The 24,385-nt window shown below is 46.0% G+C and overlaps 1 protein-coding gene across 2 annotated transcripts in view; it reads right to left on the bottom strand.

The window, feature by feature from the left end:
* The window catches only part of LOC149351416 (uncharacterized), a 241,766-nt gene that overhangs the window by 19,632 nt on the left and 197,749 nt on the right, over positions 1-24,385 (bottom strand). For both annotated transcript variants that reach the window (XM_089580744.1, XM_089580745.1), the window contains exons 3-4: positions 741-971; positions 324-533 (exon numbers count right to left, since the gene is read on the bottom strand). In XM_089580744.1, the coding sequence (XP_089436870.1) occupies positions 324-533; positions 741-971 (441 nt within the window). The remainder of the gene's footprint in view (positions 1-323; positions 534-740; positions 972-24,385) is intronic.

Genomic DNA, 24,385 nt, shown 5'->3' with positions numbered 1-24,385 from the left:
GAGAAACATAAGGAGACGAGGCAGACGCAGTCAGCTCAGAATTTATTGCAGGAAAAACCGGCTTTTAAACGTCGGAAGTGAACACGTGAACAAGAAACGTTTCTCGGCTGCGTGCCCTTTTTTATGTTTAGAAGCAGTTTTTCTCGTAATAAATGCTTAGTCAGGAGTCAGTAGTTGCGTTGTGTCTTTTTGTTACTCTGGCCTACAATGCTTTGGCGTTTTTCATCAAACTCTACCACGCTGATTGTTTAAGATCGTCACACAAGCTTAAAGATCTGCCAGATGTACTAGTAAGAAAATCATACTTTTACTTTTTTCCGCACCTTTGCCACACTTGGAGCCTCCCTCGAAGCAGAACTTCCCGTCCACCAAACCGAAGCGACGCAACTCCTTGAGAGGCCAGCTTCCCAGCAGCCGAGGCGGTAGGCCTGACGTTAGGCAGAATAGGTGGTCTTGCAAGTGCAGCCGCGCCGGGCCGCTGGCCAGCTTAGCGCGGCCCGGCGCGTGCCAGATCTGCACCAGGAACTGCTGCACTGCGGGAAGCGACGGCGCAAAGTCACTGGACGCGCCCTGCTAGTTCTCACCGGCGCTCACGAGCTCCCTTCACCTCTTACTCTGCATTTACTTTTTACACAGCTCTGCCTGGAGCTCCAGACCTGGACTCAACGCAGAAATGTATGTCTATACGCACGAGGCTGTAGAAAGCGGTGAACGAAGACTACGACGCGAGATGCCCTTACCTTCGGCAACATTGGCGCGTATCTTGACCTGCCACTGGATAAGCAGCTCTCTGGAGTCGAAGGCCAGCGCCAGCACCAGGTCGGGGCAGATGAGCGCCAGCGTGTGGCTCTCCTTGTCGAGCGTGAAGCCGGACTCCAGACCCAGGCAACCCGCCAGCGATAGCGACGCCTTGGTCGGGCCCTGCTTGCAGCGCTCCTTGCTGTCGCGGTACAGCTGCACGTGGATGCAGTCTGCGGGAAGATAAAACGTGCTCACCATACGCTGTACGGTGCCGGCCTTGAGCAGCGTCTTGCAAGTTCGTACATATCTCGCGGTGCCATTCGTGAGACAAGGCCAACCCTAGCCTTGCTAAGACGGAACTAAAATTTTCTCCGGTTGCTGAGCTGTCGCAGATTATTTCGATATTTCCGTGTACTTTCTTCCATTGTTTCGTGCTCTGCTTAGACGGAGACACGGATATGGACGGGACGGTGCCCAACCATGGGCCGACCTGTTCAAAGCTGTGTCATTTTCCGTGTTCTTTAGCGCTGCGTTTATACGTCAGTATGCATCAGCTAAACTTATTCTATTTTGAATAAGGTATAACTCACTCTTTCTAACGATTTTCGCTCCAGGAGCACGCCAAGTTCCATGTTTGTCAAACACAAGGTTTTCCAATGGCTAACTCGAACAAAACCAACCAACGTCCTATTACATTACACGGAAAGTGCTAGAGTGAATAAAATAGAAACAATGTGCTCCAGCCAGAGTTAAGACTGATAAGCTATGATCAACTTTTCAAATAAAATAATGATTAGACAGCGTGAGCAACGTTAGTCAGCAATTCTTGGCTGCATGAGACAGGCACTGTGTGAGAAATGTGGACGTCAGGACAGGTTTAAGAAGTCATTACTGGTAAGAGACGTCTAAAAAATGTCCGGGATATGAAAGCAACAGCTACAAGTACAAGATTCTTGTGCATGCACCGGAGTTTTTAGAAGCAAAACTTTTGCCGATATTTTCAGATTGGCTGATAACCGAAGTAAGGAAAGGAAACAAGATACTCCTTAAGTTCATTCCCGCCTTGCGGGACTGTACGACATGTAAGGCTTGCTAAACTTTTCCATGGTCGAAAAGTACCGCGAACAGAAAAAAAAAAAAACATCACAATGCCCGCCCTTTTTCCGAGACGACGGTTTGAGGCTCGTTGTCTCATCTTCGTCTTGATGTTATAGTCGCACCACAGGCTTGCCACAAGGTCTTATCACTTTATCTTTCGTTACACTTGGCTGCCTACCAAAACTCCGTCAATTCGACGCATCTAATTTGTTCTAGACGCATTACGACCGCGCGAGCGCTGTTCAGCGATGCTCGCGACTGTTCACGACGAACCGCTTCAGTTATTTGGAAAAAAAAAAACGCGGCAGAGGGCCACGGCGCTCTTTGCTGACAGTTTTGTCACTATCACCGTCAAGGAATTCATGTTAACATGCACTGCAACCGCACATATAACCTCTTTGAAACGAATGTGCGCGTAAAATGGCCTTCATAGCATTCTTCCTGCTGCCAGTAGAATAACACAATCCTTGATTTTCACTTCGTTCCTCGCTGTTTCCATCCAAAGCGTATGCAAGAAAGGTAACTGCTTATTTTGATGCGTGCACAAAATGTGTGTGTCTGTGCTGCCTTGATCTTGTAATGCACAGGCTATGAAAATGTCAGATAAAAACTGTGAATGTCCAGCATTTTGTTGTTACCGGTCTGCACATTACAGAAATGTAAAGAGTTGTTAAGTTTATAAAGAATATAACATTAACTTATAATTTAAATTAGACAATTAGGGCCGATTTCTAGGCATTTACGTACGAAAGAGTTGCGTACATAGACACAGGCGTACGTAAGAACAAAATTCAAAATAATTCTGATTGCATGCATGCCTGTTAGCACCTTTGAGACAAGAAGTTTATATGACAAGGGCACGGGATGCAACATTACCAGGAATTCAGGACAGCATACAGAACGTGCCGCTAGGGCTAGCGGACTATCACGTTCTGTTGTGCAGCCGCTTGGTCATTCCCTTTCTTTCTTACGTCACGGATGATGTCAGTATGCTGTTTTTTTAATATTCAAAGCCATGCACCCTGTGGTGGCAGCCAAGGGAACTAGAAGCGCTTGTCCTGAATTCGTGGTAATGAGGCACTGCCATTCCTGTCTTAAAAACACTAAAAACTATATATGCATGTAACTAATGAACGCCATCTGACCCAACTTTCCACCCCTATCAAATCTTTCAACCACCTGCTGGTACGGCGGGATCCAAGTGCGAAGTCGTGGCCAACAGCTGCACGATGCACATATCCGCTTAACTGTCACGCCGGCTACCATGTCGCCTCTCCAGGCGCAAAACAACCAGAGTGTCTATGCGACAGGCATCAAATTCATTGCTGCCAGATAATTCACTAAACCCCGGAGTAAAACGAAACGTAAGGAAAGACGTGCCAACGCGCTATTGCTGTATACATATCGTGACGATGAAGACTATTTAGCGTGGGAACAGATATGAGCGCTTTGCGCACGTCTTTCCTCAGCTTTCCTCAGTCATTGCTTTACATGGCGCCGCATGCTAGCGCAGCACACGGCGATTGTTAATCTTTCATGCTAAAATCTGCCCCGCAAACAAATAATTGAATCAATATTTTACTTTTCTTGAGTTCGTCGGTGTGTGAAGCCTCGGGGTCAGAGAGTGAAACAAATGAAAAGGACAGAAAAGGCGCAATGAATGTCTTCTTACTTCTCGGTGGACACCTCTGCCTCGCAGTGGAGATGATAAAAGTGGAGAGGAGGGTGAAGTTTTAATGCCCTGGCATCAGTAGGGTCATTATGGGCAAAGCCTGGCGTCGGTGGCGTTTGAAGGTTCGGTGTAAGAGAGCGAAAAAGCGCAATACCACCATCGAAGAGGAAAATTGATGGCTACTGGACATCCTAAATTACCTAATTTAACAAAATAAAGATAACTGCAGATAACTGCACTGACAAATCGAAACATTAATTGACGAATGTGTGAGTGAACTGAGTTCTTCAACACAAATTGTTCTCACAATCGGAGTCGCAATGCTACTATATCCCTCCGCACCAGTCGCATGGATCGTCGGTCACTTTTTAAACAGCAAAAAAACGCGGCGACACCCAAAACAACAGCAACAGCAATCCTGTAGGGCCGTCCTTATGTTAGTAAAACTGCCTGGATCAGAATCTGTGTACACCGTATACGGATACAGATTCTAATAAACGTTAATCGTGCGCACGTGTTAACCGTATACGTTAACAGTGCGCACCCGTTAACCGTCTTTGTTAACCGTACGCACCTATTAACGATGGCTGGTAACTGTGCGCACCTGTTAACCATTAACAGAAAGCACCTGTTTACCGTATTTGTTAACCGCATGCCCCTGTCAATCGAATCTGTCTATCGTATCTGTTAAGCGTACGCACAGTAGAGAATGCATATTGTATCGACGCGGCGGCCGTGAAAGAAGTGAAAGCACCTAAAATTGCGCCATTCAGACTAGCACGCAGCAGTGACAACACGCGATAACCACGGTGGTGAAAACAGCCGAGGCAGCTGCTCTAGGACGCATTGCAGAGAAGCACTCGCTAGTAACACGCACTGCGAAGCTCCTAACGCTAGCAGAAAAATCAGATTTTAACCACAGGAAAACGTACAGCAACAGAAAACAAAACGGTATTTCGTCCCGTGCCTGTGTGCTTACACAAGGGACCGCGTAATAAATTACGGCTAACGATGCGCAAATACGTTCAATGCTTCGAGGGATATTTTTTAGGATTTCTTGCTCTTCCAGTGGCCAGAGCATTCGCAATCTCGGCTTCCCTGCACGGCACCCGTGGATGACGCTTGCACACCAGTGGCGCGCACGGCCCCGACGCTGGGCCACCTCGCCCCTTGGAGCCACCGGCCAACGGGCACATGGACCCTGCTCGCCAAAACAAAGGTGCGGTAAGGCTCGCCCAAGCACTCGGCGTGGATCCAAGACTCAGGCGTCGCCTGGCGCGCGTGAAATATGTTTGGCAAAGTTTCGGCGGCCGGCGAAGCGCCCCCTCGGGGGTGGCAGCAGCGGTGCCGGCGCTGAGCGCCAAGGCTCGTTAAACATTCAAGCGCAATTACGGGCCTCGCGCTGGTGAATCAAGACCGCGCATTTTAATCCAGACTTGTGCTCCTTTGCCGCCTTCTTGCCCGGCCGGAATTCATTATGAACCAGTTATGCTCGTTAAATTAACAACGGAGCGGCGTCGTGCTAGAGCCCCGCGCTGTCGGCGGAGGCGTATCCTGACTCAACAAATGCCGGGAGAGGCCTCGCGCTGTTCGCGAGCAGCGCGCAGGCTGCACGAACCGCGCCACAACAGGTTTTTTAGGAGCGCCATTTTTTTTTTCTTCCTTTTTTAACTTCTTCCATTCTCCTTCCGGTGCTCATAGCTGCACGCGCCGCAGCGGCAGCAGCTCGCCCGGCTCCACAACAGCTTCCAAGAACATTACTGTTTTTGGAAAGGATGAATAAAGTAGGACAAGAGACGGAAGGGAGCGCAGGGCTGTCGCGAGGGGTAGTTCATTAGTGGAATATGCGCTCTCGAGCGACACAAACAGACGATGCGAGAAAGTTGCTTGTTCGGCATTTTTCTTTTTGTTGTTGTTGTTATCATTATTCTTGAACGCTCCGTGAGACCGTCGAAAAGTACGAGTAAAGCTATGACTTGTCTTGTAGACAGGCAGATATGTAACGAAGTTTCTTGAGCGACCAAAAAAATCTCTCGGTTTAGGAGAAAAAAATAAAAATCCGAGGCCTCCAGCAGTGCAAAGACAGGAATCAGTTCGAAGGCAGAAAAGCAAGGGAGATTTTTGTTTTTTAGTCACCAGTTCCTGTGCATATAAGCTCCTTGAGAAACCTGATGCTGGAATTACAAACAGGCAAAATCTTCACTTGCATTCTACTCATGTGGCGTTAATGTTGCTGGAGGATATTCAATTGCCTTGGGCGCTGAGGGCAATTACATTTCCCCAGATCTCATAACTGGTATTCGGATGGTCCTCTAGAATATGATAATTACAAGCAAAGGCTTAATGGCAATAATCAGAATGTTAATTAGCGTATTTAAGTAATTTAGCCAACTCATAAACGTGCCTCATCCGTTTTATAACGTCCGTTACCGGAGTCAGTATTATCATGAAGGAAAAATTTTATATCAAAAAGCTTATTTTTACGATTACGTAAAGTATTCCCATGCGCAACCAACGTTTGGAGTTTTCTCCAGCCAGAGGGTAATGCATTTTGTTGCGTTTAACTTTGTTAAGAGGTTTAAGGGCATCGGTTAAAACAAACGGGTTAAACGGCACCACGTGTTGTCTCTGGAAATTTGTACAAAGTCAAGCCTAGGAACTCCTGCAGTCTTTTTTACTACTGCAGGCAGTGGACATTTTCAATTTTAAAGGTTGCCAGATTAACAAAAGAGGCCCCTACTAGCGTGCTTGCTGAAAGCGTTACTATGTTGTAGAATTCTATACGAGTGCTGGAAGATGCGCTCGCAATTCAAGCAGCGCGAGACATGAGGTCCTAACCCGCACGGTAGGCGACGCCCCGTTGCCATCGTGCGTCCAAATACGAGTGGTCTTCGTCGCTACCAAAGCGTGCCGGCCAACAGGGGCGATCTCGCGCTCCTGCATGCTGTGCGTTTAAATGGAAACGGCACCCTTCGCGCTTCCGTTACATAAAGCGGATGAATTTTCAGGGTATGAGAGAGAATGAAAAGCATTTTATTATATAGCGACATATTAAGCGCTCAGGATATCCTGGGTATGGAGCACCCGAGCTCTCTGGCCGTCCAGTTGGTTCGACGCTAGTTAGGTACTTCAGGTGGGAGAGGGGGGGGGGGGGGGGGGGTTTGGAAGGCTACTGGGCACTGAAAGAGACAGTGCTCCGGATTGGCCTAGCGAGAGGGGCGGTTGGGTCAGGAGGGGTCAGAGCGCATGCGAAACAGGTGTAGGCGAGCTGGGGTAAGAAGAACGCTGGTGTGATATTTGCGGGGAATATAAGTCTGAGCGGCGCTGGGTTGAGGGTCGAGTTTGGGGAGTGCCTGAAAGGAGTCACAGAACTGTGCGAGTAGTGCGGCCGATGGTACATTACTCCATTTCGCACAAAGTATCAAAACAATGAAAGCATAGTCAATGCAGAAAGCTTGGAATGACTACTTTTTATCCACTCATAGTAAACTGAAAAAGTACAGGCTTTCAATGCCCAGACTCCAAAATATCCACATTTCGCCGAGTCATTCGCACGAATTCGATTATTGTTCAACGAATTTTTGATAATTAAAAACGCTCATTATAAGTGCTGAAAAATTTATCTCGCGCAAGTGTTTTATTATTTTTTTAGTGGCACTTCTTACTTCCCTCTTTTTTTTTTTTAAATCAGGAATCGTGACCGGCAGCTTAGCACTGCATAAGGCGAAGCGAACACCGCCCATCAGCGCTATTGCCCAGACACATCGCTTTTCATGCATGAATATAGTTTGACAAATACGGCCCATGAAAGTGTGTTTCCTCGTTAGATAATTCGAGAACCCTCCACCTTTGGTGGTTGCAGGCGCGTCACAGAGGAGCTTCGCAAGCATTCGCTTGTGCGCTTGTCTTTGCCGGAGGCGGCCGATTCAGCCGGGAGCATTTCGGGCCTGTGCGCCCCCACGCTCAGAATGCAGTGAGGCTTTCCCAAGGACCGCGCAATCAGGAGCCAATTTGCTCCCTGCTCACCTGGAGCGCCGGTAGTGCAAATCTAATTAGGCGTCAGAATAGGGAAAGTCCTGCGGCCGATGTCCGCGACGACGCTGGGAAGCTCAGCGCAGCGGAAAATTGGCTAATTTAACCAAGAAGCGCGCGACGCCAGCCTGCATGCAACGACGCCGGGGGACCGGCCACGCCGAGCGAAGCTGTCGCTGCTTCGGCGCCATCGGTAAAGCGCTGGTTGCGAACACAATCACGGTTGCATGTTACGCAAACGTATTCCGTTCAATGCTCGCAATTAAAGCGCTTTCCTGCCCAAGCGCCACTGATAAAGGGATTTTACAGGTGAGAGTTAATCTGCGAGGCACCCCTTCGGCGTTGCTCCCAGAGTAAGTACAAAACATGCGCGGGTTCGTGTTCGGCGCTCTAGCGAGTTGAGATGCACAATGCAAGAAAATCGCGGTACTCACTAACGACGTGACGCAACAGCGGAGATATACCGTGTGTTCTCGCGAGGCCTGCCACTAATATTTAAAAATAAGTTTTTTTTAGGTATAAAGGCAGCTTTTCCGGCTTAGTAATACCAGTGCAGGCGAACGTTCAGAAACGACGTAGTCATATTAACTAGTATGCTGGTTAACGAAAATCTAATAATTTACTTGTGAACTATTATAATTAGCTGCTTAGATGCAATTAGCGATTTGTAGCCAGCCGTTAGCAGTAGTCACATCAGTGTTTAGAACTGCGAAAGCGCGGCTGTCCTCGGCTCTGCACCTGAACATACTTTGGCCATCTGGCGGGCCGTTAAAAAAACCACGGCCTTAGGCGCGCACGCAGCGACGCCCATCACAGGTCACTCGGTACGGCACGCGCCACGTGACCTTCTATGTGATTGCAGCATGGTTGCATCACTTGCATGAAATGTGTTTCGTTCAATGGATAACTTTGTATCTCTGCCCTCTTTAGCTGGTCTCACTCCAAGCCTTACAGTCGCGCCGGTGCACTCAGACGCTGAAAAGAGTGCATTCAGCATGTGTTGCTGATGGTGCCGTAGAGATGAGCGTGCGATGGAACTGACCGTGCGAGAGCTTTCAAGGCGTCGTGCAAGCTCTAGTACCTGGGCTGCAGCCCTACTCATTTGCTTTGTTCTCTTGAATCATCCTTGTGTCTACGTTTTTGCATACTCTATATGTTTTTGGAAGTGAACAGCGAAAGCCTGGCGCTGGCTCCTGTTCACATGTGCAAAGCCGCGCGTGTCTGAACATATTTTGAACGTGTGTGTGTGTGTGTGCGTGCGTGTGTGTGTGCGTGCGTGTGTGTGTGCGTGCGTGCGTGCGTAAGTGCGTGCGTGTTTGTGTGTTGTAATGTCCCTAAGTGACAAATGAGATGTGAGGGACGCCGTAGTAGAGGACTGTTCAAAAATTTCGACCACCTGGTGATATTCAACGTGCTCTGACATCACACAGCACACGGGCACCTTTTGCGTTTCGCCTCCAATGAAACGCTGCCGCCGCGGCCGGGACTGAACCCGAGTCCTCCGGCTCAGTAGCCGAGCACCTAACCACTAAGCCACCGCGGATGGTTAGGTGCGTTAGGATGGTTAGGATGGTTTCAGTGCGTGGGCGCGCACGCACTGAAACTGGATGTGCAGCATTGCGCTGGGACGACATCTTGGGCGACAACCTATCCACGGTGGCTCAATGGTTAGGCGCTCGGCGACACATTTCGCTGCTATCTGCTCGCAGAAAAATATCCCGCTTGTGTCTTTTTCTTAAAAAAATTACCACGACTCATATATACGGTCCCTTTAGGTTCAACCGTCGGCATACATTTAATCTCGCCTTTACCACCACAAGAAAGTAAATATTCCACACTGCCACACCGTCAATTTATCTGTATTTATTTCTTCCCCAAAGTACCAAAGATTAGATAACTTATGTGCATTACTTGCAGGCATAACTGGCACCGAGAACTTTAAAATTGCACTTCAAAATTTTAATTTCATAGCTTATTGTTACGATTAACAGTATGTTCTCGGAAATAACCGCTTTTCTTAAGCATTGTACTTTATTTATTTTTTCAGCTACCATCTAGCACGTCCGGGACAATTACTTTTGTATGCTTAATTTCAATGTTTGCCTATGACTTCTGCTTGAAATGTTTTCTATATTTTGTATGTGGAATTCAAGTTTGTGTGATTAGCGTTTGTTTTTGCCCCTCCCCTTCCTTGAGGGTACAAGTCTACCTTAAGGGTGTAGTAAACAAACAGACAAACAAACAAACAAACAAACAAACAAATAAATAATGAGTACACATGGGTTCTTTACAATGAAGTAGAATGAATTTTACTTATTTTGCATAGGGCGATACAAAAGATTCCCGTCTGCAAGAGTGATCATTATCGCATACGAGCGATATTATCCTTGATGTTATGCTTGCTCTTGGTCTTGATCAAATAGTCACTGAATGCACTCGCGAAACATCAATTCTTGACCTGCTGTTCATTAGCGAAAGATTTACAGAAGGAACGGTTACAATTGAACCCAGTATATCTGACCATAAGTTAGTTTTTTTTTCCTGGAAAGTTGAAAAATCAAAAACACATGCGCTTGATATCGCTACAGTTAAGGAATTTAGTCGAGCTGACGATGTGGCGATTATTGACTATATTGAAGAAAATCTTGTGATTACATGTGATGTGGAAAGCTCTTGGCAACGGTTCGCTAATGTGCTTAGGCATTGCATTAAAGAGTACGTTCCAGGCAGAAAAATATTTAAAAAGCGGAAACACCCATGGATTACTCGTTTACACATTAAGCGTAGAGTTAAGAGATATCGTAAAAAGCATGGGACGTCAACGCCGCTGTTTAAAGACATCAAACATGACCTGTTATCAAAAGTGAGCAGCGCCAGGACTAAATATTTTCGCACGCTTTAGCAGAGTTTCTAAAGTCTGATCCGCAGAAATTTTGGCGGCACTTGAGTAAACCAAAGATGCGCTTACCAAAATAAAAGTTAGCGACACGATTATCACGGACGCTGCCGAAATAGCTGAGAATTTAATTAGTATTTCTACGAGGTGTTTTCAGAATTAGATGAATATAAATAAAAGCAGCGGCTGCACCAGAGGAGGGCATTGAAGTGACTCGTGAGGGTGTCCTGGCGATGCTCTTGAAACTGGACACTAAAAAATCCGCTGGACCCGATGGTCTTCCGAATGTATTTTTGAGGCGATACGCAGAACAAATATCAGGTTGCCTAACAGACATCTTTAAACTATTATTAGCATGCGGAAAACTTCCTTCAGATTGGAAAATAGCACGTGTGGTTCCTGTATATAAAAAAGGTGATCGATTGTCAGTTTCAAATTATCGGCCTGTTTTCAGAACATGCAGTTGCTGTAAGTTGTTGTAACATATTGTAGCCGGCTACCTGCGAAAGTTCCTGAGTGATCATAATCTTCTGTCTGATTGTCAGCACGGGTTTAGGCAGGGGTTATCGACAGTTACTCAGACTGTTCTGGCTGTGCACGACCTTGCGCGGGTGCTTGATATGTCCGGGCAAACGGACGTGGTTTTTTTTTTTCAGCAAGGCCTTTGATAAGGTGCCACATGGCAAACTTCTCTATAAGATGGAATGTATGGGTGTGCCTTTTTTTATCATTCAGTGGATTCAAGCCTACCTTACAGACAGATGGCAATATGTGGAGAATAATAAGACCGCTTCAAGTGTTGTTAGTGTTCATTCAGGAGTTCCCCAAGGAAGTGTGCTTGGGCCATTGTTGTTTTTAATATATGTCAACGATTTAGTTGCGGTTGTACCTGAAGATGTTTGTGTTAAGTTATTCGCAGACGACTCTGTTGTGTTCAAACAAATTTCATCCGAACATGACCACAGCTCTGTACAAAAAGCAGTTTTTGCCATTGTAGAATGGTGTCTTAAATGGGCTATGGAACTTAATAGTGAAAAAACTGTTGTCTTAAGAATAACTAGAAAAAAGTCTCCCATTGTGCTGCCTTACCTTATTCGCAGTAATAGGATTTTGGAAGTTGAGAAATATAAATATTTAGGTGTAACACTCGACAGTAAGTTAAAATGGTCGTCACACATTACTAATATTTCTACAGCCGCATTGCGAAAGCTATGGGTTTTACGAAGAAAGCTAAAAACTGCCCCAGCACACATAAAAAAAATTGGCTTACGAAACTTGTGTGCGGTCTTTACTTGAATATGCTTCAGTCGTGTGGGACCCGTACACGAAAAAGGACATAATGGTCCTTGAAAAAGTCAATAGGAAAGCGGTTAGGTTTATATACGGAAAATACAAAAGGGAAGACTCTCCCTCGCAGTTAATGATGTCAAATAATATTCCTACACTAGAAATCCGCCGAAAGATTAATAGATTGGTATTCTTGTTTAATAGTTTAACAGGTAAAAATAAACTGAAGCTTCCGGAGTGCATTAAGCGTCCTCTAGTGAGAAGGACTCGAAACGTTCATGAACATTCACTTACTCCCCTTTTCGACAAAACTAACAGTTTTAAATACAGTTTTTCCCCTAGAACAGTGCAAGATTGGAATTCGTTACCGGAATCGGTTTTTTCCTCGCAAAATTTTTCTGATGCGTTAAATCGTCTACTTACCTACTAATATTGCTTATATGTATGTTTTGTATCCGTGTGCTGCTAATATTGAATGATTTTATTCTTTTGGTTATGTAACAATGTAAGTTCACTCCTGCTTGGGCCAAGCCGTGGCCTGCAGTATTATGAAATAAATTAATAAATAAAAATCATTTGTGTAACACAATGGACGACTGCTTAGGCTAGCATCTCAAATTCCGAGGTTGCCGCAAATTTTCCTCATACATCGCAATAAAACTTCGCAACTGCCCCCACCATAGCGTGTGTGCGGGTTGCATTGGCCACTCTGCCACGTCCGCAAGAAGTACTGTTCCATCAGTAAGATGGACCAGATATTGTGCGGCAACATCCTTTTAAAATGCATCGACAGCAACGCAAGGCTCAGGCTTACGAATAAAAAAAATGGTTTGAAATGCGAGGCTGTTGATGTTAGGGAATTTGTACTATTCAAAGAGGAATCGGGTTTTTGAAATAAAGATGCCACTGCAACACCTCTTAAAGATGCACTTGATAGCTTGCGAATCATCTGATATTTGAAATCACTTATAAAAAGCACAAAAGCGCGAAATACAGTTAAAAAAAAAACAATCATACAGAACGCACTACCTACGAAGCATTCGTTGTAAGGCGCAATAAATCATTTCTCTTTCTTCGCAACTCAGCATCTAAACAAAAGAACAAGGGAAGTGAACTAGAGGAAGGCGGGAGCTGTTGACGACATTAATCTTTGTAGCCGGTATAATGAAACCCGTGGATGCTGGGAGTAAGGCAGAATGCCCTCATTAGCCTAATAATTAGATGAGGTACGATAATTACTTTCGCGGGCATTAAACTTGCCTGAAATACTCGGCACTTAACACGAAGCCGGTCTGAAAGAGAAGCGGCGCTTTTTTATTTATGGAAAATACTTCTGCTACAAGGAGGCGCCGGAAAGTCATTTGGCGAGCGCACCGGCGCACCTTGAGTGAGTGAGGAACTGCAGGCAGAGATCGCAGATTTTCCAAGAGAAGGTATCGTTAACGACCTCACAGAGCGCTAATCCACAGTGAGTTTCCGGCGTTGGGAAGCGCGGAATGGCAGTTTCGTTGGCGTATAGTTTTAACGCGATAACGCGAATGGTCTCGTTCAGCGGAAAACCCGGTGTCGTCGTCGTCGGCGGGGGTTGCCTGCAGGAAAAATCCCTGAACGTAACTTACGTGGGCCACCTAAGTCACGTGACCTTGTGACGTCATCACAACATGCCCATCGTGTCATGTTGCGGTGATAGTGGCGGGGTAAGCCTTACAGTGGCTTCTCCGCAATTGTTCCGCATGACTCACTGATTTTAGAAGTGGTATTGCAAGACCTTTAGAGTACATTGACTGTGTACTAACATTGGCGCATTTCACAAGCTCTTCATAATATTTTTTTTTGTTTATACACGCGGGGAGAGGGTGACATGAAGAAATATACTCACACGCTCAGACATCAAAAGTGAGGTTCGTGAAAAGCAAAAGCGTACATTTCATTTACTGCAGGCCACAAGGTGGTGGCTCCAAGTGCATCAGTGGATATGGCCATTGTCCTATCTGATCGTGAGCAGACTACGATCATCACAAAGGGGAATCGGCTCACTCTAGCGAGGATGAATGAGACTGAGGTGGTAGGCACAAATGTTGCTACAGCAACGCTTTCCGGTTCCGCTCTCTAACGTGAAGGGAATTGGCGCTGCCCGCCATTTATCGGCTGCAATAGCGCCGTGAATCGGCTGGGCATTAGATTTGAGTGGTTTGACTCAGCAACGCTTGACAGACAGGGAGAAAACCGATTGTTGTTCTTGATTCTCATACTTTTTCCGCACAACTTTTCACTCTTTCTTTTTATTAGTAGAGGCTGATTTTTAGAAAAGACAAGTTGGTGCTCTAGACACGCTCCCAAAGGCTTCTAATAATGAGGGAAAGGAAATAAAGCCGATGTAAAGTAAGCAAGTTAACCAAAGGCATTTCTAGTTGGCTCTTTTATAACAGAGAAGCTGCTGAAAGGACCAAAAGAATATTGAGCCGGTATACGTTACTTTTTCCGAGTTCTTGTCGAATTTGCAGGTAGTCGAGCCGCTTTTTCCCCTCCATGTGTTACACGAAATCGACTTTTTTCAGTGACTAAGATGAATGACAGGGCAACGGCTTTGTGCGGTATCTGGCAAGGTATATGGTGCTCGAACGGTCAGGTCGCACGTTGAGATGCGAACAAAACTTGTGCCGTACAAGACCATTCTAACACGACCTAAATGACGTTGCTATGACAAAAAACTATTAACGCGACAGCATTAAGGGTCCCATTCAGCGGAGAACCCGGCGTCGTAGTAGTTGTGTCGAGAAAATCGTGATTGGTCGAGAGGATCGTAACGTCACAACCACATGACCTCGCGCAGGCAATTCAAGGACCCTACAATGATCACACACTACAAGAGTGATGACGTCGCTACGCAATACCTTATTGGCCTACAAGTTCATGACGTCATTCCACCACAATTGCTTAGTGCTCCTGAAGCCGCCGCGGTGGCTCAGTGGTTATGGTGCTCGGCTGCTGACCCGAAAGACGCGGGTTCGATCCCGGCCGCGGCGGTTGAATTTCTTTGGAGGAGAAATTCTAGAGGCCCGTGTACTGTGCGATGTCAGTGTACGTTAAAGAACCCCAGGTGGTAGAAATTTCCGGAGCTCTTCACTACGGCGTCTCTCATTGCCTCAGTCGCTTTGGAACGTTAAACCCCATAAACCAAACCAAACCAAACCTTAGTGCTCCTGAAGAAAGAAAAGCAATTACCACTGAAAATAAAATAGGGACTCAAATCACTGCCCCATGGGTCGTGATCCGGGCGCGCAAGCTCTCGGCCACTGAGGAACGTAAGTCTAACTTGGGGCCTGGCTTGTCTCGTGGTAAATAGAATTAAAAAAAAGAGAATAAAATGAAATAAAATAAAGAACATTGTCCACGTCTGCGAAGTGACATGCAAAGAGGACAGCATGCCGCTGAAGAATCCATTTAAGCTATTGCGTCATGCCCTTAAGGCGGAGTTTAAGCGTACCTCGAATTTTTACCGCGACGATGAAAGCCTCATTTCGTGCTCTTGTACACGGATGGGACAGCCAGTCTGAAGTTTATTACACACAATAAGAAAAAAGCCTTAGTTCTGTGTGGGCGTGCAAAGTACAAGCGCACGTGTACAGGGCGATGCGTCATCGCTCACAACATCAAGGTCTACACGGCAGCCGGGTGGGACGGTAAAAGTGGCGCCCAGAGGGCCTATATAGCTGTAAGTTGTCCTGCTGCCTGGACAGCAAATTTCGACTCAAATAGGATCCAAAAGCAAAACCGCAGATGAAGACAAACCACGGTCATTGTTGCGGGGCCCCGTCAGATGGTTTTCCCTAAACACTCCATTTGTGAAGCCGCGCACGTAGGCCGCTCGCGCGTGGGCGTCGGCGGTTGCATGCGAGGAGCACAGCGGAAAGAACATGATGCCGCGGAACGAGAGAAAAGTGAGAGCCATTCGTTTCCCGGATGTCGGTCTTGCGTCCTGACATATTTGTCGCATGCATGTTCAATTGGAACACCGAAGCGCTGCCTTTCACTTCGAATCACCAAAAAGAGCCACTCGCTCAACCGAAGATCGCGCGTGAACGGTGTACACTGGGTGACAGGCTGCAAGAATTTACAGGGTGCTCAAAATAAATGTTTGTATATTTTTTAAGAAACTGCGAGCAGTGAATGAAAGCCGCTTAATTGAGCTCTATCACGCACCTAATGTTCGCCTTGCTGGACAATCCTCCTGCACAGACCACATCGACGTTTCTCTCACTGTTTCGAAAATAAAAATCTGCAAACATTTAAAAAAATATCACCCAGTATTTTTCCCCGTGTTGGCCACCGCTGTAACGTTGGTACTAAGCCACGTGACATAAAAAGGTTTGTTCATACTTTTTTATCTCCAACATGATTTGTAATTGAACAGCATCATTTATTGTTAACATGTTTTTATTTTTAAAAAGTGACAGATGCGTCAGTGTTGCCTATACAGAAAGATTGAACAGCAAGGCGGGCATTATGTACGCGATAGAGCTCAATAAAAAGACGATTAGCCTACAAAAATTAACTAATCAAAAGAGTGTATACTTGGGCTTGTTGGTTCATATTTGTTCATATTTGTTGGTTCATATTTGTGTGGTTCCTCTTTCCTGTGGCAAGCAGTATATAGGGCGAACCGGCAGATGCCTGAATGATAGGCTTCGAGAGCATGGGCGTGACGTAGATGATATGCGTGGAAAAGGGTTGTCAGCCCACTGTCGTGGGTGTCACTGCATACCGCTTCTTGAACAATGCATGGTTTGAAAAGTGCACAATAACCGGTTGACACGAGAAATCATAGAAGCAGAATAGATATCACTTTTGAAAGACGATTGTGTTAGTACCCCCTCTGTTTCATTGCTGGCAAAAGAGCTCGAATATCTGGCTGATACGCTTTGCTAGCGCATGGTTTGACGGCGTGATGGTCTTGATGTCGATATAAAACCACCCTTCCTTTCTGAAATAAACCATTGTTGGAAGTTAGCGCCGTGTGTTGTCTGTCTTTCTGTGTCCTTGTTTCTTTGCGCTACGTTTTTACCTTTTAACTAATCAACTTTTCATTTGTTGGCTTAGGGCGCAAGGTTATATGCGAAATTGAAGGTCGTCAGCGTCGAAGGCGAACTCAGTCTTTAAATTTTTCGTGTCGGCAGTGTTGTTAGAAATATCGAAGGTGCAAAAGGCACCCAGAAATCTTGTTTGGTTGGATTTTCCACGTTGCACATTAGTAATAATAACAATAATAATAATAATGACGACTTTATTCTCGTCGCTGACACACGATGGTGGTGGCCTGCACAAAAAGCTGCTACAGCGACAGCTTGAGACAAGGCCGCCGGTTCCCCGCACTGGCAACATTGCTTTGCAGTCGCAACAAAACATTTCATATCCACACACACACACACACACACACACACACACACACACACACACACACACACACACACACACACACACACACACACACACACACACGCACACACACGCGCGCACACACACACACACACACACACACACACACACACACACACACACACACACACACACACACACACACACACACACACACACACACACACACACACACACACACACACACACACACACACACACACACACACACACACACACACGCACACGCACACGCACACACACGCACGCACGCACACACACGCACAAGCAAATAGCGCTCATTAGAATATTGCAGCATGCAAGGAAAGGCAACAGAACACATTGCAAGGCACAATTTTATACGAACAAGGTAAAATAAATTGACAAGAAAGTTTGACTCAAGAAGAATGCAGAATAGTTTGCCCAAGGATTTAGTGTGGAGATAGAGTGCAATAAAACTAAGAAAATGGCGTCGCTGGCGTGTATAATACACCACATAGAAAGGCAGTTTGTGCATTTTATGAGAGAAGAACGTAACGTGATTTTAGCGACAATAAAACGCGCAGCGACGCCATTTTATATACATGCAACGGGGAAAAGCCAACTCAGCGAGTTTTCAAAATCATATTTTTGACGCTCGATATTGCCAACCACAATGACGGTTAAAAAAATACAAAAACTGAGCTGGCCTTCGATGTTGACGGCCTTCAAGTTCGTAATATAACCTTATGCCCAAAAAACAACAATTGAAAAGGTTATTAGTTTATTTTAGTCAATTAATCCTGGTTCAGTTGAGCGCTGTCAGTATATATAATGTACGGATTGCTGTACAGTCCACCTGCAAAAACCACAACAAGGTATGTCTCAGTTTTTAAAATAAAAATATTAAAAATTATAAAGATCATCCAGTATTTATGACGGTGTTGGCCCCCTCTGTATAGTTGGTATTGAGCCACGCAACTCAGCAAGCTTTCTTCATTCCTTTGCACCTTGAACATCACACAGTTGAAATCGCCTTTCCTCCGACAGTGCTGCCATTTATGGTAACGCGTGATTTCAAAATGCTTCAGTTAAAATTGTATTATTCTTGTTTGCTATGCTCCTTTTTTATTTGTACTTGCATTGATGTTTGTTCTTAACCTGCTCTCAAGTGTAATGCTCCAGACTGAGAGTAAATAAGTAAGCTGTACAAAAAATAAATGAATAATTCTATAAAGAAACTAATAAATAAATAAGTTTTATGACACCAGAAGGCACCATAGAAGTCCCAGTTGTATGCGATTAACATTGCAGAATGATGCATATGAAGCTCATGCAGAGATTATACCATAAATAGCAATTCCACTCTCAGCCGTAGTAAGCACTGTGACTTCCGTATTCATTTTCTTTTTTCAGCGATAAGACCCTAGCTTTAAAAATAGCTAACAAAACAAATGCGCATACCAAATAGGGCGCATATTTTCATTTCAGATCTGTTCACGGCCCAGGGACGCCAACCTGCGCTGATTTTCATGGCAGACAGGCTGAGCATTAGCGCTCGCGTTGAGAAGGCTCAAATCCGTTCAACGGGCAGAATTAGGCGCTTCAGGAAAGCAGCTCAGTGATGAAAATTCGCCGCAAGGCATTTTTGAATTTCAAAACTACGCCTTCATTAGAATTCACAGGAAAGCGGTACGCGACGCGATAGCTCGGGCCTGCAGCAAAAAGGGATTCATCTGCGCGAACTGAAATCGCAATCCCAACGCGCTCATAAGAAAAGCAAAATGTGCGATCTCATATCGTGCATGGTCCGGCGCGGCCATCGAAGCGTCGGCTAGACGGACCGCGGACAAGGATGGGCCGTCGAGATTACCGGCCAGAGCGACGCCCGCATTCTGCTTCGGGGGCCATTCTTCTCCCGTTGATCGATGAAGCAATCCCGCCTTTGTCGAAACGCACTCCTTTGAAGCTGCTGCCAAGCGGACCGCCAAGCGCACAGGGGCAGGTACAGTCGGCTCGCTACACGGCCAGGTTTGAAGCCATGCTCAATAGCCGCTGCACAATCGCGTGGCTCCGCATTGTGCGCTTGCCGGACTTGTCTCAGCGCTGAACTGATGGATCAGGCCCCATGTTTGGACCCAAAGTGCATTTTGTTGAGACCGCTTCAAAGTGGTCGCTGCGGCGCCGTTCTTCGCGGCGCTCTCGGCGACCTCATTTGCTGACCCATAGCAGCAGCCGAATTGCTTTGGCGTACGACCGTTTGCAACAGCTCCGGGGGAACAGAAAAAGCTGTGAGATGTAGGAAGTGGTGACGGAGGTCAGAAGCTGGTCGTTGTGGCAGAGTGAAATCTCCGCATCCACAGCAATTGACAGCGGTTACTCAGCAGTCATAGCAGAGTCTACGAACAGTGTCTTTTGCGCGCGATATCGCTGGCAATACGTATTACCAGCAATGTTGTCATAACAACTCTGGTGTCATGGCATCCTTATTCTATGGCACCGCCTGTCGTCAGTGTTGAAAGCGAGGCAGACACTATATACTCTATTTTTCGACGTCGGCTAGGTTCCAGTGTGACAGTGCCGAGCTCTTCCCCTCGCGGGCTCATTGCGTTCTCCCATCTTTCCTTCTTTCTTGTCCTTTTTATCCCTTTGCTCTGCTCTTTCCCTTGTGCTCGGTGGAGAGTCTATTATGGTATAACTTCCTGCTGCCATGCCTTCTCTCTTTTTTCTCTCTCTTGAGCTGCACAAGAGCGCGACCCAGACTAAGGGTCATTTATACAGACAGCAAGCGAGAACACGAGCTACAAATGTACTAAGCACAAAGAAACTACCTCGACCCACCTCAGACGACGTTTAACGTCCATCAACGCAGCACAACGCTTGCATATGCGATTACGGGTAAACCGAGAACACTACAACAAGAGGTAAAACTTGTGAATTCATATGGTGAATATAAACGAACACTGAGGGCAACTCCATGCAACTGACGTTCCCGGCAAAAAAAACACAAAAAAAAACAGAAAGAAATGATTACATGGCTCTTTCTCTATACCCTCATGCTTCTCCAGCTGGAAAACACAAATTTGTTGGTGAGAAAGTTGCATTTAAAAATCTCAACACCACACGACTCAAACCCGTGACGTCTACACAAAAAAGTGCTACGTGATCACCGTTTCGATGTATATGCCGCTGTAGGCTGGCCTCTTGGATATTGTCCTCATACCAAACACACCCGATATTATACTTTATGCAGATGACACCAGTGTGTTTTTTTTCAGGAAAACAGTTATCTACACTAGAAACCTTCGCGAACACCTGGCTACATGAGCTTTCATGCTGGCTCCGGATAAACCAAATGCAATTGAACGTTCGGAAAACAAAGTACGTAATGTTTAAGCCACGAAATAAACCTGAAAATTTTAATATCCAGGTCAAGTACCAAGACTCAGCCCTTGAACGCGTTTCTATTTATAAGTTCTTAGGTGTCTTATTTGAGGAAAACTTAAGCTGGACTTCTCATATAAATAAGGTTCACACAAATATCTCTAGATCTCTGGCATTTTGTATAAAGTGAGATATTTGGTTCCCAGGTCTATTAAACGTCAGTTGTATTTTGCTTTAGTACAGTCTCATTTACATTACTGTCTGTTAATCTGGGGCACCACTACCAAGACAAACTTGCACAGGCTTGAGATATTGCAAAAACGAGCTCTGCGTTGCATAGAAGATGTAGGTCCGCTAGAACATACATACCCATTATTCTTAAAACATAATTTCCTCAAGATAAATGGACTGTTTCAACTAAAGCTTGCATATCATATTTATCATGAAGTCACCCGTGACCCAGTTTCCTTTTATGCTCTATACTTCCCTAACAATAAACCTTATGATTTCAGGTATAGTCATTTTCAAATGCCTCTGATGAGAACGAATTATGGTATGCAGCACATTGATTACTTAATTCCTGATTTACTTAATAAACACCCACGTATTATGGAACTTCTGCAGCAGCCTCGTTCCCCCCGCAACTTCAAGAACAATGTTAAAATGTACCTTCTGTCCCTGTCTCCTCCATAAAGTGTCCAGTTTGTAGTTTTTTTTTTTTGCTTTTTGTTTTTACTCGCTGGGTGTATGTCCAGGTTCGCTATTTTTGGTTTTGTTGTCCTAAAGACGTAGGAGGCATGCGATGCGGTTTTCATTGTTTTTGGTTTGCGTGCTATTTCTCCCCTTGCCTGTATGTTAATTATGTGTATCTCATTGTTTGCTATTTCAATTTTTTTCTTTTGTCATAGAGACATTTTAGCTATGCGTTGTTGTTTCTTTCATTTTTCATTGCATCTGTGTTAATTATGTGTAACTCATTGATTGTTACATATAATTCATGTAGTACGTATGCGATGTTGTTACTTTTCTTGTTGTTGCTTTGTGTACTTTACTGTGTAATTTGCCACCCCCCTGAGCAATGTAACGGGTGACGGGGCCACGTCAGGCAAAAAATGAATTGCCTTTTGTCCCGTCACCTCTGGCAAATCGATGTCAAAATAAACTTCTTCACTTCACTTCACTTCACTTCACTTCACGCCCAAAAAAACTCGTCGCACCGCAGTTTAGATGCGAAACCGCCAGGTAATTTTTTTTTCTTTTTTTTTTGCACTAGCTAGAAAAGTTTCGTTTTCAGTGAAAGCATCACCTTTTTCGTTGAACGCTATAATATATCGATACAGGCCGACTTCAGTTTTTGTCCTCAGTGTTACTTAAATAGATAGGCTTCGCTCTGGCATAAAACAACACCAGCCACTTCCTCTTAAGGGTACGCAACGAGCTTCCACTGAGTTAGTGTGGGAGGCAGTGCTGTATGAGCGCCCGAAGTGGCGCGCAAAAAGCAAGGGATTACTTTAAACTACACCACGGTTGGAAGGATGCTCCTTGACTGTGTACAAAAATATTTGGGCTATGACTGGCGACCCAACTTTATAAAGGCTGTCGAGACAATGAGGGCGAACCGAAGGTTAAGCAGTTTTGTTGGAGTCTTCAAGATGCGTGCGTGCGTGCGTGCGTGCGCGCAAAGACGCGTAGGCGCGCAGGCGCAGTGTGCATCTGGCCATGGAGTGCGGAGCTTGATACGTGGCGCACAGACGCGCGCGTTTATAATTGTGTGTTGGGACATCACATAGCACTTCGACGAAGAACTGCATATTATAAAACAAAAATTATGCACGCACTGAACCTTTAGAACACTGTGCAAAAAACAATTTGCAGTGTCTAGTTAAGGCTAATCTTAATGATGCAGCACTTCTAAAAGCCGAATATAGCGTTTGCATTTAACTTAGTAAGCTGAGCAATTACACTGCGACAATGCTACCAGGCAAATGTTTAGAAGACGCCTTGGGAGACTCAGGCGTGTTAATAAGCTCAACGAATTTATTCAGTGGTCAACCGAAACTTAGGCTATTGAAAAACAGAAAATCAAAGCATTAATATAAAATCAAGCAACAAAGAATTGAAAAGGCGAGCAGACGTCCATTCTGGTTTCATGGTACATTGGTGAACACCACCGGTTGCGCAAGGGCAGGAGGGATTTCTCCTACGTACATACGAGGGGAACAAACTCGGCAAGTCTTCTGGCAGCAATCCCGTTCGAGGAGGACAATCAGCGGCGTCTGCTTAATTAACCCTGGCCGATACTGCAGAGTCCGTGTCATAGAGAAAGGCTCCGTGACGGAGAGGGACGGAGGGAGGCTTAGCAGTACAACTGGCCGCACGAGTGCTGCCGAACGCGTGTTCGGGCCGAGGGACGCATCTATCGCGTCTCTCTGTCCCGCGAATCAATGCGAGAGAAACGCCGCTCCGCCGGAATGCGGTTCGAAGCGCTGGCCGGATCGATCTGGGTGCCTCCTTCCAGATCGAAGCCTTTGTCCGACCGGCCAGCGGCGTGCCCTCCCTCCGGCGCTACTCGTTAATTGATTCCTCTGTCCCTTCCCGAGCAGCGCGGTTCGAGAAATCCGACGGGGTCCGCCGGTCGGGCACTGAATCCACTGTCGCCCTCGCCCTCGGCGCCGACCAGGGTTAATCGTGGGAGCGCGGGGCCCTGCGCTTCGCTGTCGCCAGCGGTGGCCTGCCACTCCTTTTTATTTTTTTGTCTTTTTTAGCGTGGGATGGCCGGGCCGCTATTCATCCGGGCTGCAGTAAGCGGCTGCCTGAAGCCACGCAGACCGTGATGCGATTTCAGCGTGGCCACGGGCTCGAATCACTGGCATTGTGTGCTTTCTGCAGTTTTTCTATCGGCACAGGAGCACTGAGGGGAGCGTTGCGCTTGAAACTAAGGTCTCCCTCGTGCCATCAGTGGCCGATTTCAGGGTATACCCACGAACGTCGAAGTTACGCAAGTTAAATGAGAGTTCTAGAGAACCTCGGCGAATAGTGCTAAACTTGCCCTACACTTTGATGCCGACGCAAAAGTGACAAAAGCTATACACGCGGCCACTGCACGCTGAAACCGGTAACACTGACGACGCGTACAAAACAATCTACATACTCATGTGCATAAATCAGGTCACCACTGCGGCAAGGAGCAATTCACAAAATACGTTTTATCATGTAACTCTGTGACCAGCTATCAACACGTGCCCATTGAGCCATGTACACTAAGCGGCAAACGCATAGCAACCAGGAGCTATATTCATAGTCGTGCACAAATTACGAAGTGTAGCTGGTAGCGTGCCATTTGATCGCATTTCATTTTCTTTAGTGTGCTCTGTTCGTATGCCACAAACAAAAACAAAGAAAAGTAGACGCGTAAAGAATAATTTTCCGTTTCGGAATTGGCACATTGAGGACAAAAAGGAGGCGCACAGCTTCGCCTCTTCGTGCGGCGCCTCTTTCATAGTATTATTCAGCAGGACTGCCCTGCCATCATGCCGAATACAGTGAACAAAGTTATCAGCATGCATAAGTACACCAGAGGCGCTGGAGGCGGCCCCAAGCGTCGCTCTGCGGTCAGCACAAAACAATGGGGAATGGTTTAAATAGAACAGACTTAAGAGTTTCGTGCATGCGCGAAAGGTGAAGCGTTCAGGTGATGCTTCACGGGCAGTTTTTACGCTCAAGAATTGGGAGTCACCGCTATTTCACATCTCATCAGGGGTCGTGAGAAAGCACCCTTTAATGTATGCAAATCATCTACTCCGTGCGTTCTTCAGCTCTCACCTCATGAAAGCGCTCTCGGTCAGAAAGTGTTGATCGACAAAAAAGTTCCAATGAAGGAA

Source organism: Amblyomma mixtum, chromosome 3, assembly GCF_055824585.1.
Source record: "Amblyomma mixtum isolate Tamu chromosome 3, ASM5582458v1, whole genome shotgun sequence".
Lineage (NCBI taxonomy): Eukaryota > Metazoa > Arthropoda > Arachnida > Ixodida > Ixodidae > Amblyomma > Amblyomma mixtum.
This window is presented reverse-complemented; position numbering and strand designations above follow the sequence as displayed.